Below are 18,783 nucleotides of genomic sequence, written 5' to 3'. Positions count from 1 at the left end.
GCCTGTGTCTGGTCAGGTCCTTGCTACCTGTTGTCTTCCTCTGAGTGTTTAGGTGTTTGTGTCATAGATCCTTGCATTCCTCCCCGTTCCCAGATCCCTCAGGAAGACATTCTTATGTGGCTTGTCCCCATGTGAGGTGACATGTCATAGCTTCCAGGCATGAAGTAGCAGAACTGAAGATCCATAAGGATCATTCTCCTAATGCAGCAGGAAGCCTTTACCCTCCTATCTGGGATGTCCAGTTGTACCATTCCCAGAAACAATCACGTAGATGAGATGGGCACACTCCCTGGCTCATCTTGTTCAAGCAGTGTAGGTGCTGGCTCTTGGCAGTGTGAAGCAATACAGCATCACACTTTCCCCACATAGCTCCTGGCAGGGCAAATCCTACATGTGCCTGGAACAATTTTGGCTCCAGGAGGATATAGAAGAAGTGTGATGAAAAGGGAGTCATTGCACAAGGTTCCTGGGGGAGGGGTGTGAAAGAGAAGAGAGAGGTTGTGGTGATTGTGGAAAGGTGAACACTGTGGGGATCGAGAAGGATGAGGACAAAGGAGGAGGTGAAGAGATGGGGAGGGAAGCAGAGGTTCAGCCACAGAGGATCTGGAAGGAGCAGAAGGTGGCCTAGAGAGGCACTGAGGCAGTGCAAGCAGGAGGTGATGGCAGGTGAGGTAGAGGAGGGAAGTGCTCTGTGAGAAGGCAGCATCATTTTGGCATTATCCACTGGGAATCCCTAACGCTCTGCTGTCTGCGCTTTGTCCTAGGGCACTAAATGAGAATATGGCCAATGGCATTGAAGATCTTATCGGGATCCCATTCCCAAACCACAGCAGCGAGGTGCTGTGTGGTCTGAACGAGCAGCGGCACGACGGGCTGCTGTGCGATGTCATCCTCATCGTGCAGGACCAGGAGTACCGCACCCACCGCTCCGTCCTGGCCGCCTGCAGCAAGTACTTCAAAAAACTCTTCACTACCGGCACTTTAACAGACCAGCCCTATGTTTACGAGATTGACTTTGTCAAGCCTGAAGCACTTTCTGCCATCCTCGAGTTTGCCTACACCTCAACCCTCACCATCACCACCTCAAACGTCAAGCACATCCTCAGCGCCGCCAAGATGCTGGAGATCCAGAGCATCATCAACGTTTGCCTTGAAATCATGGAGCCTGACAGAGAAGCCGAGGAGGAGGATGACAAAGAGGACGATGACGATGATGAAGACGAAGATGAAGATGAGGAGGAGGAGGAGGAGGAGGAAGTGGAAGATTTTGTCAATCAGGAGAACCTAGCTGATGTACAAGAAGTAAGCTGCCACCAAAGCCCTTCTGAGTCCGATCTCACCGAAGAAGCTTACACAGAAGCGCCTAAAGATTTTCCAAATCACTTCCCAGCCAGTAACTCCTCTGGACACTTGGGCATGATACGAGACTTCTCCATAGAGTCCTTGCTGAGTGAAGACTTGTACCCTAAGGCAAACATCCCAGAAAGGAGGCCAGCTCTGTCTCCTTTTACCCCCAGCTTCTTCCCCCATCTGTGGAACGGTGACTTCAACTCCTTCTCCCAGCTTGAGGAGCCACAAGTAGACAACGGCCCTTTGGATCTGGTGATCAAAAAGAGGAAGATCAAGGAAGAGGAGGAGAAGGAAGACCTGCCTCCGCCTCCTTTCCCTAATGACTTCTTCAAGGACATGTTTGCCAACACCCCAGCAGGTCCCTTAGGGCATATTAAGGCAGAGACTGACTACAGTGCTTATCTCAATTTCTTAAGTGCTACCCAGTTTGGAGGAGTTTTTCCCCCGTGGCCCCTGGAGGAAGAGAGGAAAATAAAGCCCAAGGCATCCCAGCAGTGTCCCATCTGTAACAAAGTCATCATGGGAGCCGGCAAGCTGCCCAGGCACATGAGGACCCACACAGGGGAGAAGCCCTATATGTGCAATATCTGTGAAGTTCGCTTTACCAGGTGTGTGCTGGTCACCTCTGCTGTCTGTGGGGAGTGGGTGGTGGCTGGAGGGGCCACATCATAACCCATAACTGATTTCTCAGCTGCTCATTAGAGAAAAATTGTCAGAGTTTTTTTTTCCCCCCAAAATAAAAGTAGGGGAGAAAGCAGGGCATGATCTCTATCCCTTCGGAAAAAAAAAAAAAAATTTAAAAAGGGAGGAAGGGAGGGTGGAGGAAGAAAAAGAATCTTCTGATTTTTGTGGGTTGTGGATGACATCCATAGCTCACTGGATCCATCTCCTTGCTGGACAAAAGCTTAAATAAGTAACAGGATATTTTCAACCCCACCACAGTGGGACCAGAGTGAGCTGGAAAACAGATGGTCAAACAGCCAAGGAGGCTTCATCTCTAATGTGCTGAGAGATGCATTGAGTTGGGAGGGCCATTTAGCCACAGGATGTAATTAGTTTGGGTTTGCACATTTTGGCATCAGTGTAGACCACAGCCAAGTTGCACATGTTTGGACATGACTGGGCTTTCTGAGGCTGGAGTGGCCCTAATTATTATGTGTTAGTAGTGCATTTGGGGTCTTGGTCTCTTCCCCAAAGTAACAAATGACAGGACAAGGGGAAACATCCTCAAGCTTCTCCAGTGGAGGTTTGGATTAGATATTAGGAACAATTTCTTCATGCAAAGCACTATAACAGTCTGTCCAGGGCAGTGTAGGAGTCCCCATCCCTGGAGGGATTTAAAAGATGTATAGATGGGACACCTGGGGGTATGGTTTGGTGGACTTGGCAGTGCTGAGGGAACAGTTGGAATCACAGAATCATGGAATGGTTTGGATTGGAAATTACTTTAGAGTTCATCTAGTCCCACCCCCAGCCATGGGCAGGGGCACCTTCCACTATTCCAGATTGTTCCAAGCCCCATCCAACCTGCCCTGGGACACTTCCAGAGATGGGGCAGCTGCAACTTCTCTTGCCAAGTTGTATTTAGCTGTGCAAATCTAATGTTCCAGCCTGAAACCATGCTCTGCAAAGCTAGGCAAATTTAATCGGTGAGCGGAGACAAATAGATTCCTGGACCTGCTCTTGCTGGGTATAATTAATATCTAATGAGAACAATCTTTACCATAATAATAAAGCTTTCTGACAAGAGCATGGTATTTCAGCTCCTGGCTGCATGAGAGAGAGAGAGAGAGCCCTATTAAGCTGGGGTGAGAGAAAACCAGAGGAAAATAATCTGCACAGTAGGCAGAGGCGAGCTCCTGACAATGGCCGGACACCTGGGGTGCTCCTGCATTCAGCCTGTCTTTTCTTCTCCTGTCCCTGTGATAATATTCGAATGGAAGATATGCAGATGATGAGAATTTGACCTGAAAATAAATTTCCATGCTCCCATCCATTAACACAGCAGACAGCATATTATAATGCGGGGAGCATCGTGCCTCGGGCAGGCATGTGCGACGTGAGCCAGCTCACCCTGGTATTTGCAGGGGAAAGGCCACTGCATGGTGATAATTCCTGCCTGCAGGAATTTGGATCTGGCTCCTGCTGGTGCTGCATCCCCAGCTCAGCACTGGGCTGTTGTCTCTGTGAGTGTGGTGGCATCTTGGACTGGAGGGACAGCCTGGCCAGCCCCATCCCTTGTGTCTTGTGTGTGCTGTTGTGGGTGCTAATTGCTGATGAGGAAATGGCCTGGTTAAATCCATCACTGACACCTCCCCTTTAACAGGAATAATAGAGCTGAACCCTCCCAGAGGGCACTCAAAGTCCTTTACAGGCAAGGGCAGCATTGTTCACTTAGTTCGGGGAAACTGAGGCACAGAGTGATGCTGTACTGATGCCTAAGCCAGACAGGTTATATCAGCATTAAAGCAGGTTAAAAACTCCACACAGAGCTGGTCTAGCATGACCCATTACTAATGCAGGGCTAAACCTAATAGTTTTGACATCCCCCATGTGCTCAGCAGCTTCTAAATACAGGGCACAGGGGCACAGGGATTTCATCCAAGGAAAAAAAAATCAGAAAACTGGGACTCACCCAAGAGTGCAGTCCCTCAACACCACTGGTGAAAACTGGTCTTGTGGGTCACCCTATGCAGAGCTGGGTGCTGGAGGTTCTTCTCCTTCTTTAACACCCTGAGAGAAGTGGATACCTTAAAATATTGATTTGGTTTTAATGTGTTTGGAAGGATTTTGAATAGAGTGCAGCTAATTGGTTTTGTTTGGGGTGGGGTTTCCTTAGCTGTTTTCATGCTCACTCTGGTGTAAGAGCTCTCTTTTAGGAAAAAAAGTGTATTTTTAAGCAGAGTGGAGTGATTGAGATGTAGAAAGAGATTTCTACTGGGATTTCCTGAGTGCTGCCACTTGCATTATGTGTTTTGCTCTCGTGGGGGAGGGAATTCCATGCTTTCTGAAAGCACTGGACTTGCACCCACAGTGCCTTCACTGGGGAGCTGCAGGCTCAGATGGTCCCTTTTGGGGTCCCCTGGGAGTTAGGGTGCAGGGAAGCAGAGGTTCCCAAATGGAATTTCGGTATGAATCAGTCCTTTGCATGACTTCTGCATTTAAGGAGCTGTAGAGGAGAAAATCTACTGGGGACATGGAGAGGATATATTTTCCTGGGTAGGGAGTGCCCCAACCTCCCCAGCAGATCCCTTCTCCACATCAGTGGGATCTTGCATCCCCCAGCAAGGACCCTACATGCACCTGGATCTGCCCCTCCTGCTGCCCACGGACATCTGATGGCAGGAAGCATGACTTCATTTAACGGCTCATTAATTATTTTTTCCTTAAACAAAGGCTGCTCAGCTTCTAGTCTGCTGTTCTACCCTGCTAGAATGCCGGAGAAAGCTGCAACTATTTCAGCTTTCCCACCAAGACAACCCCAGAGTGCTCAAGGAGATACTGTTCCAGCTGGAAAGGTTAACATTATTTGTTCCTATTATTTGTGTTGTGACAGCTCGCAGAGCCCTAATCGCTCTCCTAATGCAATTGCATTAAGGTTATTCACACACAAGGAGCGTGAATCTCCGTCGGAGCGAGCCTCCAGCCCAACTCCCAGCTCGTATTCCCTATGCCACATCCCCCTGGGGTGCTTCACCGCAGAGCACCTCACTCCCCCAGCCTCTGAGCAGCTCCAGGTGGAGCCACAAACCTCCCTTGCATTCCCGGGAGATGCTGCTGGGGCAGGGAGGATTGGGAGGATTGGGTTTCTCCCCGTCTGCTGCCGGAGATGGGTAATAGCCTGAAAAGAGCTTTGCCTGTATTTACATTATGCAGTCCTGGCACGCAGCGTGTTTATTAGGAAAAGCGATCCTGCTAGGCTAAACATTACATACAGGGGTTTAAATTAAATTATAGGTGGGGTCGGCAGCTCTGCTTTTTATTAAGGTTCCCCCGCTTTGAGCGCGAGCCCTGCGCTCGGGGTGAAATTCTCCCTGCTGCTGCTTTGTCTGCTGCTGAGCACTGATCCCAGCCCTTCCAGAGGAAATGCACCCTGCTCAAAACCTTGGGATAACACCACGGAGTGGGAAGTTGCCCTGAGCTTGGCACAGGGACTGAGAGATGCCTTTTTCTTTTTTTCTCCCTAAAAAATCCATAGGAGCAGGACCAGGCTGGGATCAGTCTCCCAAAAGCCATAAAGCATCATCTGGTGAAGAAGTGACTCTCCTGCTAGGGATATTCTTTTGCATCCTTGATCCTGAGGGTTTGGTGTGCTGCATTCCTCACTGTGCTGCTGGGCATGTCACCAAAAACTGTTTCATTATGCACACGGGCTGGGTGACAAAAACTAGTACAGAGGCAGCAAGTTTTGAGGGCTTAACCTGCCAGAAAAAACAGATTTTTGTGTGGCTTTTATATTATATAAATTAAACCATCATAACATACATATATATTATGAAATTTATAATATATTATAAAACAATAATAAATTGTATACTCTTTGCTCTTTATATTAAAATATACCATATAGTTTTATATGGCATGTGTGTAATATATAATACATATTTTATATCTAATAATGACATTACTCCACATGTTCTACATAATTTTAGCCTCAATACTAGCATGTTGGAGGGTTCATACTGAAATAATTTTGGAAAGCAATATAAATTTTGCCACTTTGCTCTTTACTTGAACTCAACTGGTACTACCTAGGAAGCAGTGCTTAGCTCAGTTGAGCCATAATCACCTTCACTTTTTAAAACCATACACTTCAGCTGTGATTTTGGGGTTTTTTTCCTTGTTTGGGTGCAGAAGGAAGCATTTATTTACTGGGGGAAAAAGTAGTGATTGCGTTGCCAGTATGGGAAAATACTCTTCCTTTTAGATGTTCTCCTAAAAAATTACATATATAAATATTTGTAAGTAAGAGCCATCGGGATGGATATTGCCCTATTCCATGGCTGGATTTAAAAAAAAAACAAAACTTCTCCAAATAGTTGAGGAGGTTGGATGTGTGCCTTGGCAGGGAAGGACAGAGTGCCTGGGTGCTGCACGTCTGGCAGCATCACCCTCAGTGATGCTTCTGCTCCAAAATAAAGCTCCTGAGACACCATGTGGTCAGTGCAAGAATAAAAGGAGAGGAAAATCAGCTGCAAGAGGGACTGAATTTAAGCAGCATTGTCCCACATTGCCAGGCTCTTGAATCCCAAATAATTTATCTCTTTGCAGGCTGGAATGGGTCTGTCTTATTTAATAATCCTAGATTTAGTTATATATAGATCTATTCCTGTGTTTAGAATCTTGCCCTTTACAAATACATGGAAGGAAGTTGTAGGCTAGTGGGGGTCAGCCTCATTTCCCAGGGAAAAAGGGACAGAACAAGAGAGAACAGCCTCAAGTTGAGCTTGGAAAATCAGGAATAATTTTTTCCCTGAAAGGATTGTCCAGCCCTGGCACAGGTTGCCCAAGGCAGTAGTGGAATCCCCATCCCTGGGGGGATTTAAAAGCCATCTGGATGTGGCACTTGGGGACAGGGCTTAGTGGTGGCCTTGGCTGGGAGAGTGGTTGGACTTGATGATCTTAGGTCTTCTCCAGCCTTAAAGATTCTATGTTTTTTGGGTTTAATACAGGGATATTTTTTTTTCCCCTCCAAGTTAAGCTGTTTTGAACTCTCTGTGATGGGCTGAAAGCTCCTGGCCCAGAGGGCTCTGTGTGTGTGATGTTTCAGTGCCCTGGAAAGAGGAGGCAAATTCAAACATCAGCCTGCAAGACCATCCACACCCAGGATGAGCTCCCTCACCTTGCCAACAGGGAAGGATCCCAAGGATCCCAATAGGGAGGCAACCCCAAAAAAAGAGCAATCCCAACTGCAGAAGGAGCAGAAGCCCTGACAGGGCCTCCCTGGAAAATCATACCTTAGATAAGAAATTGCTTCCTTAGCATGACTAATACTAGAAATATTTCCCCCCTCCTTTTGCAGACCCCCGCTTTATCTTTTTGTGCTTTAATTGGTCCTTTTTTCAATCCCTTGGGTGATTGGTCACTCTTTACCTGAAACCTTTAAGTAGTTGGATAGTTTTCAATCCTTGACATTATTGGTTCATTTTCTAAGGCACCCTAACCCTATAAAAGCCCCTTTAGTACCCCACATATTTGCACTGCTGTGAGGGCCCCTTCGTGGATGAAAAGTGCCTACAGAACACCCTGCAGCTTTCTTTGTCTCTTCTTTGCTGGCTAAGCAAAGAGAAGATGAAATCACAAAAGAGCCTGAATTTTAGGTTTTTTTGCATCCCAGTACCTTGTGGCTGAAATCTGCCTGGAGCAGCCAGGAGAAGCCGTTCCATACGGAATGTTTTATTCAGCCTACCTGTGCCAATCTGGGACAAAACCCTAAACCCCACCAGCCCCAACCACCCACACCCCTCCCATCCCCAAACCCCCCTGACCCAACCTCCTTTTCCATCCACAGGCAGGACAAGCTGAAAATCCACATGCGGAAGCACACGGGGGAGCGGCCTTACCTGTGCATCCACTGCAACGCCAAATTCGTGCACAACTACGACCTGAAGAACCACATGCGCATCCACACGGGCATCCGGCCCTACCAGTGCGAGTTCTGCTACAAGAGCTTCACCCGCTCCGACCACCTGCACCGGCACATCAAGCGCCAGAGCTGCCGGCTGGCGCGGCCCCGGCGCGGCCGCAAGCCCGCGGCCTGGCGCGCGGCCGGCCTGCTCTTCGCTCCCGGCGCCCAGCCCGTGGAGGGCGGCTTCGTGATGCCGCCCGCGCTGGAGGAGGTGAGCGGCCGCCTCGGCAGCGCCGCCATGTGCCTTCCCGGCCCCAGCCCCAAACATTTCCTGAGCGGGGCCAAGGCGCCCTTCAGCCTGCAGGAGCTGGAGAGTCAGATTGAGGAGACGCAGATGAAGCTCCTCAGGCAGGCGCAGATGGACATGGAGAGGAACGCGGGCATCTTCGCCTTCGCCCTGGGCCACAATGAAAACCTCGCTGCCCAGCCCTTCTTCCCTCTGCCCGACCCTTGGAGCACAGGCTTCAGTGGCCTGGCAGGGCTCGGCCACGTGGCTCCCATCTCTGAATCCAGCAACTAAACCCGCGCCCGGTCCCACCGTGCGAGGCAGCCCGCTCCCCTGGGCTCCCGCCTGCCCTTCTGGGAACGCCGTCACCAGCTTCCCAAGAAACTCCTTGTCCTCTCACTGCCGTGGGGCGTGCAGGGCGTGGGCAGCTGCTGTGCCCCGTGGCCACCGGCACTTTAGACTCTGCACTTGGCTTTGGGGCCGTTGGGCGCTCACTGTCCCATCCCACTCGTGGCTCCATCTGGGAAGGCCAGGCCAGGACTGCTGCTCTCTTCAACACCCCCCAAAAATGTCACTTGCCTTAGTCCAGGGCTCGGCCATCACCGTGAGATGGCTTTTCTGTGGGAAGTGTTCCCCATTTTCCCACACACTGAGCTCACTAGACACTGACAAGCCGTCCAGACTTGGGTTTGTTATGTTGCATTCCTTGGCCCTTTTGGTCAAAAGGACTTTACTGTTTTATTTTTGGCTTTGTTGTTTTTTGTTTTTTTTTTATTTTTAATTAATTCCCATGTCTGGCAACAGTATTTATTCCACAAGGGATAAAGAGGGGGTCTAGCAGCCTTGCTGGGAGAGGGAGAGAGTGAGGATCCTGGCCACTGCCTTTCTCAGCAGTACATCAGATTTACAGGGCTGGTGAAAGCCCTGACCTGCAGCATGAGTTGGGACCTTAAAAACATACAAAAAAAAATTAAAAAACAAAAAAAAAAATGGAGATCGAACACCTAGCACAAAGCTGGGTGAAAAAGGGGGATTTTACTTATTTTGGTTCTTTAGCTATTTCAAAGTTTCAAAAGGAGAACCAAAGCCTATTTTGAGTATTTTAACTTCAGTTGCTTGAAAAGGTGAAGGATAAGTTTTAGAAGAATCAGTAATGTTTCGATACTGAGCTTTTATTAAACCCTTGCTTTGAAAAAAATGTACCAGTGGGAATTTTGAAATGAAAAACCAAAGAGTCAGAATTCGCTGCCGCTGACCATTCTGAAATATCTGGGCTTCTGTCCTTAATTCCCTCAAATTCCTATGTGATAGTGATGAGAAAAATTTACAAAACTCTCACGTGTCCCCAAATCTGCAGTGTTGATGGGAAAAAAAATGGGTGTGTAAATATCCCTGCCTGTCTCAAGTGATCTTTGTGGAAAAGAAGTTCCCTAAAGGTATCTTGATGGTGATACTGTCTGATTGCAAGCAAGTAGAAATGTTATTTCTCCAGTGTGGTTAATTCAAAAGAGAAGGTGGTGAGGGTCAGCCACGTGGCCCCAGCAGGTTTGGGGTGACTCCCCAGCATCCCTGCAGACCCCATCTTGGCCAGCCCATCTGATAATTCTTTCTGGGCAAAAAAAAGTGGCTAATTGGCTGGAATGGCTCTGTCCGCCTCCTTGAGCCCCAAATCCACGAGCTACTCTGAAGGATAAAGGCTTTTGGTGCCATCTCATGGCTCCTCCTGGATGAGCCGTGGGAGGCAGACATGGTGAGACCCCAGCTCCACCACTGGCTGAGGTGGGTTGCAGTGGTTGTTTTACACAAAACCAACACTTGGAAACGTAAATGTTACAAATTAGGGCTTTTTTATTTATCTTTTTAATATGACCTTTCAACGTCAGCAAAATCGGAGGGAATGCCAGGACTGCGGGTTCGTGAGTTTTTTGGTTTTTCCATCAGTGGCTGGATGAGAATCTGCCCACCAGAGGCAAGGAGGGGCACACGGGGAGTCAAGGGTTCCACAGCCCCCAGGAGGGTGTGAGGGACTCCTGCTCTGAGACCACCCATAGCAGAATGGTCCCAAGGAACGGCCCAACACTCGTTTTCCTCCTCCAAAAAGAAATCCATAAAGACTCCACGTGCAACAAAAGTCAATGGAGAGAAAGAAAGGAAGAAGAAAAAGAAATCTTCTTAAAACTGCATCAAACTTTTTTCTTCTTAATCCACATCAACTTCTTAAACGAGCGACGTTTTGCAGATGATTGGTTCCTTCAGGTGTTTTTTTGTCTACGATTTGGAGTCATTGTAAAATATCCAAAGATGCTGAGTACTGTATGATCTGCAAGGACTTGAAGCAAGGTGTTTTTTCTGTCTCGGTTTGTTTGTTAGGTCGGTTGGGTTCTTTTTTTTTTTTTTTTTTTTTTTTTCCTATATGTCTAAGTGGGGATAAACCTTTGCAATTTTTCTATTTATAACTATTTTTATGTGATTGCTTTATGTACAAAACAATAGAAAAAAAAAATCAAAACAAAAAAGTAGAGAGAGGAACACACACGTACACAAACAAATTTGCCTTAGTTACTCACGGGACAATCACCCTTAACTTTGATTGATGCTAAAAAAAATGGATGGAAAAAAAAAAAAAGAGACTAGATCATTTTATGTATTTATTAAATGGTATTAATTGATGCTTTTAAATTATTAGCAGGACTTGATTCTCTTGCCTGTGGCCGTGGTGAGAAGGCAGAGCTGTCATGGTTGCTGAGCTGCCAGCAGAGCCATCCGTGTGGCCTCAGCTCTGTGGATGTTTGCCTGACACCTGTTGGAAAGCCAGAGTAATTAGTAATTAAACACTGAGCTGGTCTGGGCTCCAGCCTGGGGTTCTGCTGGTGTTGAGATGCTGATGATGATTTTGGAGTTAAGGTTGATTTTCCCGCATTGGCACTGGGTTGGGTAGGGCTGGAGGGAGCTGAGTGCTGGCAGTGATCTTGTTTTGGGGTGTAGAGGGATGATTAGAGAAAACCCTGTTTCTTCCCCTTTTGATATTGTGTGGTGAGTCCAGGCCACAGGTATCCACATGGGAGCCCAGCTGAGTGTGAAGGTGCCTTCCTGGGGATCTGCTCCCGTTTCCCAAGCAGGACGGGTGTACTGAGCACCAAACCTCGGGCTGGAGGGACACGAGTTCTGTCCCAGCTCATGGTGTGGTGGCTTCTTGTTCATCTCACCCTGGCTCCCACAGCCTGGCTGCAGCAGGGCAGGGGGGATTCTGCCCCTGTGCTCAGGTGAGACCCCACCTGCAGAGCTGCTCCAGCCCTGGGCTCCAGCAGCACAAGGAGGTGGAGCTGCTGCAGCCAGTGCAGAGGAGGCAGGAGATGCTGCAGGGCTGGAGCCCCTCTGCTCTGGAGCCAGGCTGGCAGAGCTGGGGGTGCTCAGCTGCACAGAGAAGGCTCCAGGGAGAGCTCAGAGCCCCTGGCAGGGCCTTAAGGCAGTTTAGGAGAAAGGTGGGGGAAACATTTTAGCAGAGCCTATTGTGATAGAACAAGAGAGGATGTTTTAAACTGAAAGAAAGGAGTTTCAGTCTAGATAGAAGAAATTTTTTACAATGAGGGTGGGAGAACACCGAAACAAATTGCCCAAAGAGATGGTCACTGTCCCTGGATCCCTGGAAGTGTTCAAGGCCAGGCTGGACAGGGCTCGGAGCAACCTGGGATAGTGGAAGATGTTCCTGCCCATGGCAGGGCATGGATCTGGATGACTCTTAAAAGGTTCCTTCCAGCTCAAGTCTTGTGATGATTCTGTGATTATATGAACACATCTGACACAAACATGAGCCCTGTCATTCACGTGGCTGCTCAGAAATTGCAGAATTCCTTATTTGTTTTTGAATGAGGTTCAAAAGCGTGGAAAATAAGCTTCAGGTAGGAACAGTGGGGCTTTTCCCACATTCTTCAGCCATTTGGAAGTGAAGTAAACAGGTCCCCCGTGCCTATTGAGACACCTTCATGTTGTCCTGCAACGTGACTTCCAGCCTTCTCTGAAGCAGTCCTGGCTCTGGAGGGAGGCAGGTTCTGATGGAGGGTGATTCACCCCACCTACGCTGGACCTCCCAGGGGTGGGATGAATCACCTTTGGGCACCTCTCTGCTACCTACCAGCGTGCTGTGCTTTCCCACAGCTCACTGAGATAAGGCTAACCACGGGGAGGGATGTTCCCACCACCACTGCTCCCTCCTCTGCTCAGCTCGTGGGACAGCGCCTGGAAAAACCAAAACCTTTCCCAAGAGGATGGGATGCTGGTACAGCCCAGATACCCAGGTCAGACAGTTTGATTTCTTCCCAGTCTGAACTGGAAATGCAAAGCCTCCCAAGCCTGGGGATCAGGGATTCAGGCTCATAGGTTGTACACCCTGCTGCAATCCCAGTAAAACATCCCAAGTTCTTACAGCCACAGGTCATCTTCCTTCCTTTACGCTTTGGAGAAGGACTCCACAGCATCAGGTGCTTGGGCAGGGGTCCAGATTTGCAGGCAAAGTTGAGAAATGTGACTTGGGAACAAAGAAATACCAATCCCCCTTGAAGGGCAGGTGGTTGATGGTTGAGAAGCTCCTCTGTGCTTGGAGCCAGCAGGACAATGGCAGCGTCAGCCTATAAACTGTGTTTCTGTGCCCAAAAAAAAAAAAAAAATCCACAAAATTAAAATTATGTGAATTACTTTTCAGCTATTTGAATACACTTACAACTTCTTTCTTCAGGTCTTGTGGCTTTTAAGCCACATTTTATGCTCACTTTCTGGTTTACTTACAATGCCAGAACAGTAACAACAAAATATGAAATAGTTTGCGAGGGGAGGGTGAAAAAAAAAATCTAAAAATCGCTCGGAGGAGCTGTGCATTAATCAGACACATGGGAATCACGAGAAGAAACCAACTTCAGTAAATGCTTGTTAGCAACAACATATGGCTGCATGCTTGCTCCTGAACAGCTGCTGTGATCTGCTGGAGCATCCAGGCTGCAGAGGGGGAGCAGCCCTGGGTGATGCAGCACACAGGCATTTCCTTGGACCAGGTGTTGCTGCCAAAGGAGCATCTCCTGGCACAAGTGACAGAGAGCTGGATGGGCAAAACCTTCCCCTGGGCTTGACCCTGTGCTGAGCACTGCAAGAGCCTCTTGCTGCAGTTGTGCAGAAGGAAATTACATACAGAAAAAAAAAGTATTCTGTGTTTTAAGAAGGGAAGAAACAGCCTGCAGTTTGGGGAGTGAGAGGCTTTTCCATTGGCAGTCACCTGCAGGAAAAAAAAATAAAGGGAATAATTTTTGGAAATACAGCCTAGAATGTTTTAGACTTGAATATGTCAGCAGGACTCCTGGCAGCACCAGTGAGGCTGCAAATGCTGCCCAGCCTCTGCTTCACTTGTGCTTTCCCTGCAGCCCCCTAGGACCTGCTATGCCCCCCATCCTTTTCCATCCATTTTGGAGGGGATTTGTGCTTTATTTACTGTCTCAGTGCCCTGAAACAGGGATACTGTCTGGTTGCAGAGGAAACTCTAAGGTAGGAGAGTACATGAAGCAAGACCCCAGCAATCTTGTTAGAAGAAAATGCTGTGCTTGGCAGCAGGTCACCCATGGCTGGGTTTTTAAGATCTGCCACTGCCTTTTGGTACCTCTGACTGTGTGCACCTGTGTTTCTTTCCAAGCCAAAAACAAAAAAAAAAAAAAGGGAAGAACTGAGAAAAATCCCTTCTTGTAGAAGACACACCACATACAGTCTGAGCCTGAACTCATCCCCATCCCAGCTCCCAGCCCCACCTCTGGGATCTCCAGCAGAGGGAGTGAAAATACCTGTGGCTTGGAAATACCTTTCCCCCCTCTGTGTTTTCCTATGTTGAACCAATGTTTTACATGACTTGCACTATTTGCTGTAGGGCAGGATGCTGTCTAGGTTTCTTTGTTACAGTCTCTTGTTTGGTTGCGACTCCTCTTGGTCCTGTACACGTACCTGCTGCACATCTTACACCCTGGAGAAAATAAACTGTTACCTGAAGCACTGAGCCTGTCCTGTGTCCTTAGTGCTGCTCTGGGGCTGGGAAATTCAGATTTCAGCATCAGATGAGTGGTTGGACTGTGTGATCTCAGGGGTCTTTTCCAACATAAGTGATTCTGCCATCAAACGATGAGCGGGGTGATGGAGCATTTTGTGGTGGTCCTCCAAAAAAAAATCCTTCATGTGGCACCTGGGTTGTCACCACGAGGGTGTAGGGGCTGAGAGCAGCCTCTGGTGATGGCCAAATGAAATTCTGTGCGGGGCAGATAAATGCTAAGTGTGTGAGCGGAGCTGCGGGGGTTTTGTTTTTTCCCATTTCGGCACAGGAGCTCCCTGCACACTCGAACTTGGACTGCCCTCGTGTGGTGGCCTGGAGGCAGCTTGGTCACTGGAGTGATGCTGGGGACAGCAGAGGGCTGGCACCCACATCTGGAGCTGGTCTGGGGCTCTCAGCAGCACCAGGACCTGCAGGACCCTCCACTTGCCAGGAAGAGGAAATGCAAACCTCGGACCACATCCAGAGGGAGTTCAGTGGTTGGATTTGATGATTTTAAGGGTCTTTTCTAACCTAAATGGTTCTATGATTCTTAAGACTTGTTTACACCTCAATTAACCAGCACCAAGTAATAAGGCCAGTGAGGCTGGGAACATGCCACAGTTGTCAGTGGCCTCATGGGAACCTTGATTTTTAGGGAATTATTCCTGAAGACCAAGCCAGGACTGATGCCCAATGCAGCCTCAGCTGATATTTCCCACCTCCCCTCATGGTATAGCACTAATAATTTTGCTCAGTTCGGGCAAGTAAACATTCCAAATGTAAATCCTAAACAATTCTATAAAGCTCATTTCCTTAGGAACTGAGACTAAAAACCAGAAATGCAAATACCAAGGAAGAAGCCAAACAGCAGTGCTGAGCTACAACCCCCAAAGTTTCATTTTATTTCCTTCAGTGTCATCAGAGATGACACTGACTGAGATGTCACAAATCCGATCGGGCTTCCTAATAGTTCATGCAGTGCCTCCAGCCTCAGGGGTCATCTGAAATTCAGGCAGCCAATTTGCAGGCAGGAGATGCAAAGCCAGACCAGGCAGGGGCTGAGGTTTTTAAGGACAGACCCTGTCTGTCAGCTAAAACCTTCCTCTGCTCTTGGGTAACCTCTGGCAAATCCTTACAGGGATGGCTGTAAACCTGCCTGTCTTTAAGGTGTAGCTGTTAACTCGGTTTCCACAGTTAATAAGACAGGGTTGTCTCAGTGGGACCAACTCCTGCAGTGTTGGCTGGAGTTTTGCATCGTTGGGGAAATATTTAAGGCTTCACCTTTCCGTTCTCAGAAATGGGGCTCTCATTTAGGCAGCTTTCATGGTATTTTTCTGGAGGTCTAAATGATATATTCATTGAAAAATCAGTAGGAAATACAAAGTCCTCACAACCTTTCTGAGACACGTTTCCCTGGGTCTGAAGTGAAGGTGAGCAGTGATTTAGTCTGGTTATTGCTGCAAGGGTGTGAGCCAGGCTGTGACACCCCAAAATTTAAGCGCAGGAGCTGGATCAGGAAAGTGAGGAGTGAACAGAAGCTCTGTGGGAGGTGGAAGAAAATCTCCCATGAAGAGACAGTGAAGGCACACCTCGAGTGCTGGGGACAGCTCTGGGCCCCTCAGGGCAAGAGAGACACCGAGGGGCTGTTGGGTGCCCAGGGAATGGTTGGATCTGATGATCCTAGTGGCTTTTCCCACCTAAATAATTCTGTCATTCTGTGAGCTGGGGGCAATCTTCACTGCTGGAGCAGCAGTCCAGATGCAGATGAGCTCCTCATGCAGCTGCCCTGTGCTCTTTATGCTCAATCAGCTCAGCCTTTGACAGAGATTTTTAGCTGCCAGCACTTGGAATGCTTTTTCCCTGGAGTGAAAACAGCCAAGCTGGAACATATATGCTTATCTATCTATCTATCTATCTATCTATCTATCTATCTATCTATCTATCTATCTATCTATATCTGTATGTATATACACACACATATATGTGTGTGTACATATATATATACATACTTTCAGATTGATTTCAACAATGCTATTATAAGTATAAATGCAGTCAAAGACTTACGTGCATCTAATATCCATTTAGCTGTTATCCACACCAGATTTTATATAGAAGACAGCAGAATTTCTTCTCTGGGGGGGAAAGAGGCACGGGGAAGCACTGAGATTTATTCACAGTGCCCTTGCAGCACACAGGTGTCTGTGTGTGTGCTGCTAACTTACCCTACTCACAGGTGCAAATCAGCCCTGGGGCGTGGCAATGGCTTAATCAGCCCTGTAAATTAAATGTTAGGAGGGGGTATTCCTGGGAAATCCCATCTCCTTGTCTCCAGCGTCCCTGTCTGGTTCAGCTGGCCTCAGCACAAATCGTCATCCAACTGGTGAGGATGAAATTTGGAGCAAGAGGGAAGAGGAAAGTAACCAAGAGAGGGCGTTTTTTAGCCAAGAGGAGAGGACACGCACTGCTGCTGCTCCTTCAGGACACCTGTGACACAGGTTTGTCCCTGAGGGTGCAGGAGTCTCTGCCAACACCCCACCCCTGAAAAAACCCACCACCTGTGAATGCTCACATCCCTGGGCATGGATGCTCTGAAGCAACTGTGCTGCAGCGAGGGAAAATGGAACACGAGGATCATCCCGAATGCCAGGGAGGAAGGAAAATCCTTCCCCAACCTCCCTATAAGCAGCATCAGAGTAAATCCCAGCAGCGGGGAGGAGCTGCAGACACTGCCACCAGCCCCCCCTGGTCGGGCAGGGATGTCCAGAGCAGGGATGTGGCCACGTCACACACGTGGGCTCCTTGTTTGCAGCCCAGGCGTGCGAAATCCTGTGCCAGCTGCTGCATTAATGCCCCATATGCCCGGCCATATGCTCCATCCTCGCTTGGGGGGTGCTGGGTGAGCCTCCAGGGGAGGAAAAGGGACAGCCCAGAAGGTGGGAGCAGGTAGGGTTTAGGCAGAGGGGTGGGAAGGATGCTCAGCAATTGTGAATTGTGAATGTGTCTGTGCCCAGCAGCAGCACAAAGGGACTGAGAGTGTTAGGGGCACCCCAAACCTTTTGCAATGGGTCCCTGGTATAAAGCAACTAAAATCTGAGCTGGAGGATGCTAACAGGGTGTAGGAGAGCACTGCTGACCCTTTGAAATGAATTTCTCTAAAGCAGTTCAGCAGCAGACTGCTCTGTCAATACTCATTGTGCAGTGGATTTTCCGGACAAGCTGTGAGCAGTGTCGTGGTGGGAATCAGAGGGTGCTGGGTGCTGCTGCACACTGGGAGCACAGCCTGCGTGGATGGAGTTGAGGATAGAGCTCAGACCCTCACACTGGTGCTCCAGCTCCTCCTACAGTTAAGGAGAGAGCAATCCCTCTCGAATTAAACACCTGGAACAGCTCACGTAACCACACCTTTGAAATGCTGGTTGCTCTCCAGAGGCAGGAGGGGAATTTATCCCCTCTCATGCCCTGTCCACTTTTTAATCAGTCTCCTGGTCCCATGCACCCTGCACTCAAAGCTTTCACCAGTCACCACTGAAAATCCCAGCACATTCAAACACCCGGGGGGGGGGGGACACAGCACGGTACTAAAGAACACATTCTCTGTATGGAACAGCTGATTAGAGAGGCAGGAGGCTGTGGATGCACCCAGAGCTCTCACATGCGGGATGAAGGGATAATAAGGGACACCACCAGCTGAAGATCTACAGGTTCAGCCCAAATACCTTGGGGTTGTTTGGCTGTGCTGTTAATCCCACAGCACGGGGAGAGAGGAGGGTGGATCTGCACCATCTTCAGCCACTCTGGGGGTTGAATGTGATTTTCCTGCATTCTTGGTACCTCAGACAGGAGAGAGAGAGAGAGATGATACCAGCATGATGCAAGAGGTTGGTGAAAATGCTTGAAAAGACACTTTTTGCTCTGAACACTCAATTTATCTGGACAAATGAGGGTACTGGCCTCAAAGAAAACTGGGGACCTAAGGCTCATTACATTTAATAAACCATCATGTGTTCTCTCCCATCAGCCTGCACCAGGCACTCTGTGATTTACAGCCCACAGCTGTAACCTGAGCCATCTCCCTGCTTAGAGAGAAACTCATTTAATTTGAGTCCAGGTCTGAGGCTCCTTGAGGGAAGGCAGCTAATCTTTCTGCCTTAGCTCCTCTATTTGTAAAATGGAAATGGTGACTTTATCCATCTTTGTGGGCTGCAGTGGGGCTTATCACTTAATCTGGGACTCTGCTGTGCCCTGATGAGGGAGCCTGGTGAGAGGGGCTGTATTAGCTGTGTTGTTTGGGATGCTGGCTCCCTGTTATGGCTCTGAGGATGCAGAGGGATTTGTGAGGGGAGAATGGGAGGGAGGGAGGGATTGGGGAGCTGATTTCAGTGCCAGGTGAGCAGGTACAGGCTCATCCCTGGTGAAAAGAAATGAGCTGCTTGCTCAGGAAGAGATGGGGAAATTTGACTATAAGGAGAAATGAGCCTTGGTGAGGCCTTAAACCCATTGGGGCCAGTGCAGAGAGGGTGA

The 18,783-nt window shown here is 48.6% G+C and overlaps 1 protein-coding gene across 2 annotated transcripts; it reads left to right on the top strand.

Annotated features, from left to right (window-relative positions):
- Positions 1-250: 250 nt before the first annotated feature.
- Positions 251-14,225, top strand: ZBTB7C (zinc finger and BTB domain containing 7C). 2 transcript variants are annotated; one of them, XR_013777215.1, is made up of 3 exons: positions 251-1,958; positions 7,862-9,683; positions 9,716-14,225. XR_013777215.1 is itself a non-coding variant. In XM_079330794.1 (2 exons), the coding sequence occupies exons 1-2, from the start codon at positions 781-783 to the stop codon at positions 8,496-8,498; spliced, it is 1,815 nt and encodes a 604-aa protein (XP_079186920.1). In that variant the 5' UTR covers positions 251-780; the 3' UTR covers positions 8,499-14,225. The 2 variants fall into 2 exon arrangements, 1 of the variants encoding a protein (XP_079186920.1); XM_079330794.1 differs by having other exon boundaries at positions 7,862-14,225.
- Positions 14,226-18,783: the final 4,558 nt, after the last annotated feature.

This window comes from Erithacus rubecula (genome assembly GCF_903797595.1).
Source record: "Erithacus rubecula genome assembly, chromosome: Z".
NCBI lineage: Eukaryota > Metazoa > Chordata > Aves > Passeriformes > Muscicapidae > Erithacus > Erithacus rubecula.
This window is presented reverse-complemented; position numbering and strand designations above follow the sequence as displayed.

What these genes read in the sequence shown, in the direction of transcription:
- ZBTB7C (XM_079330794.1), top strand. Translation starts at nt 781, where the DNA reads ATGGCCAATGGCATTGAAGATCTTATCGGGATCCCATTCCCAAACCAC. An exon ending in TGTGAAGTTCGCTTTACCAG is followed by an intron (nt 1,959 to 7,861) that starts GTGTGTGCTGGT and finishes TTCCATCCACAG; the next exon opens with GCAGGACAAGCTGAAAATCC.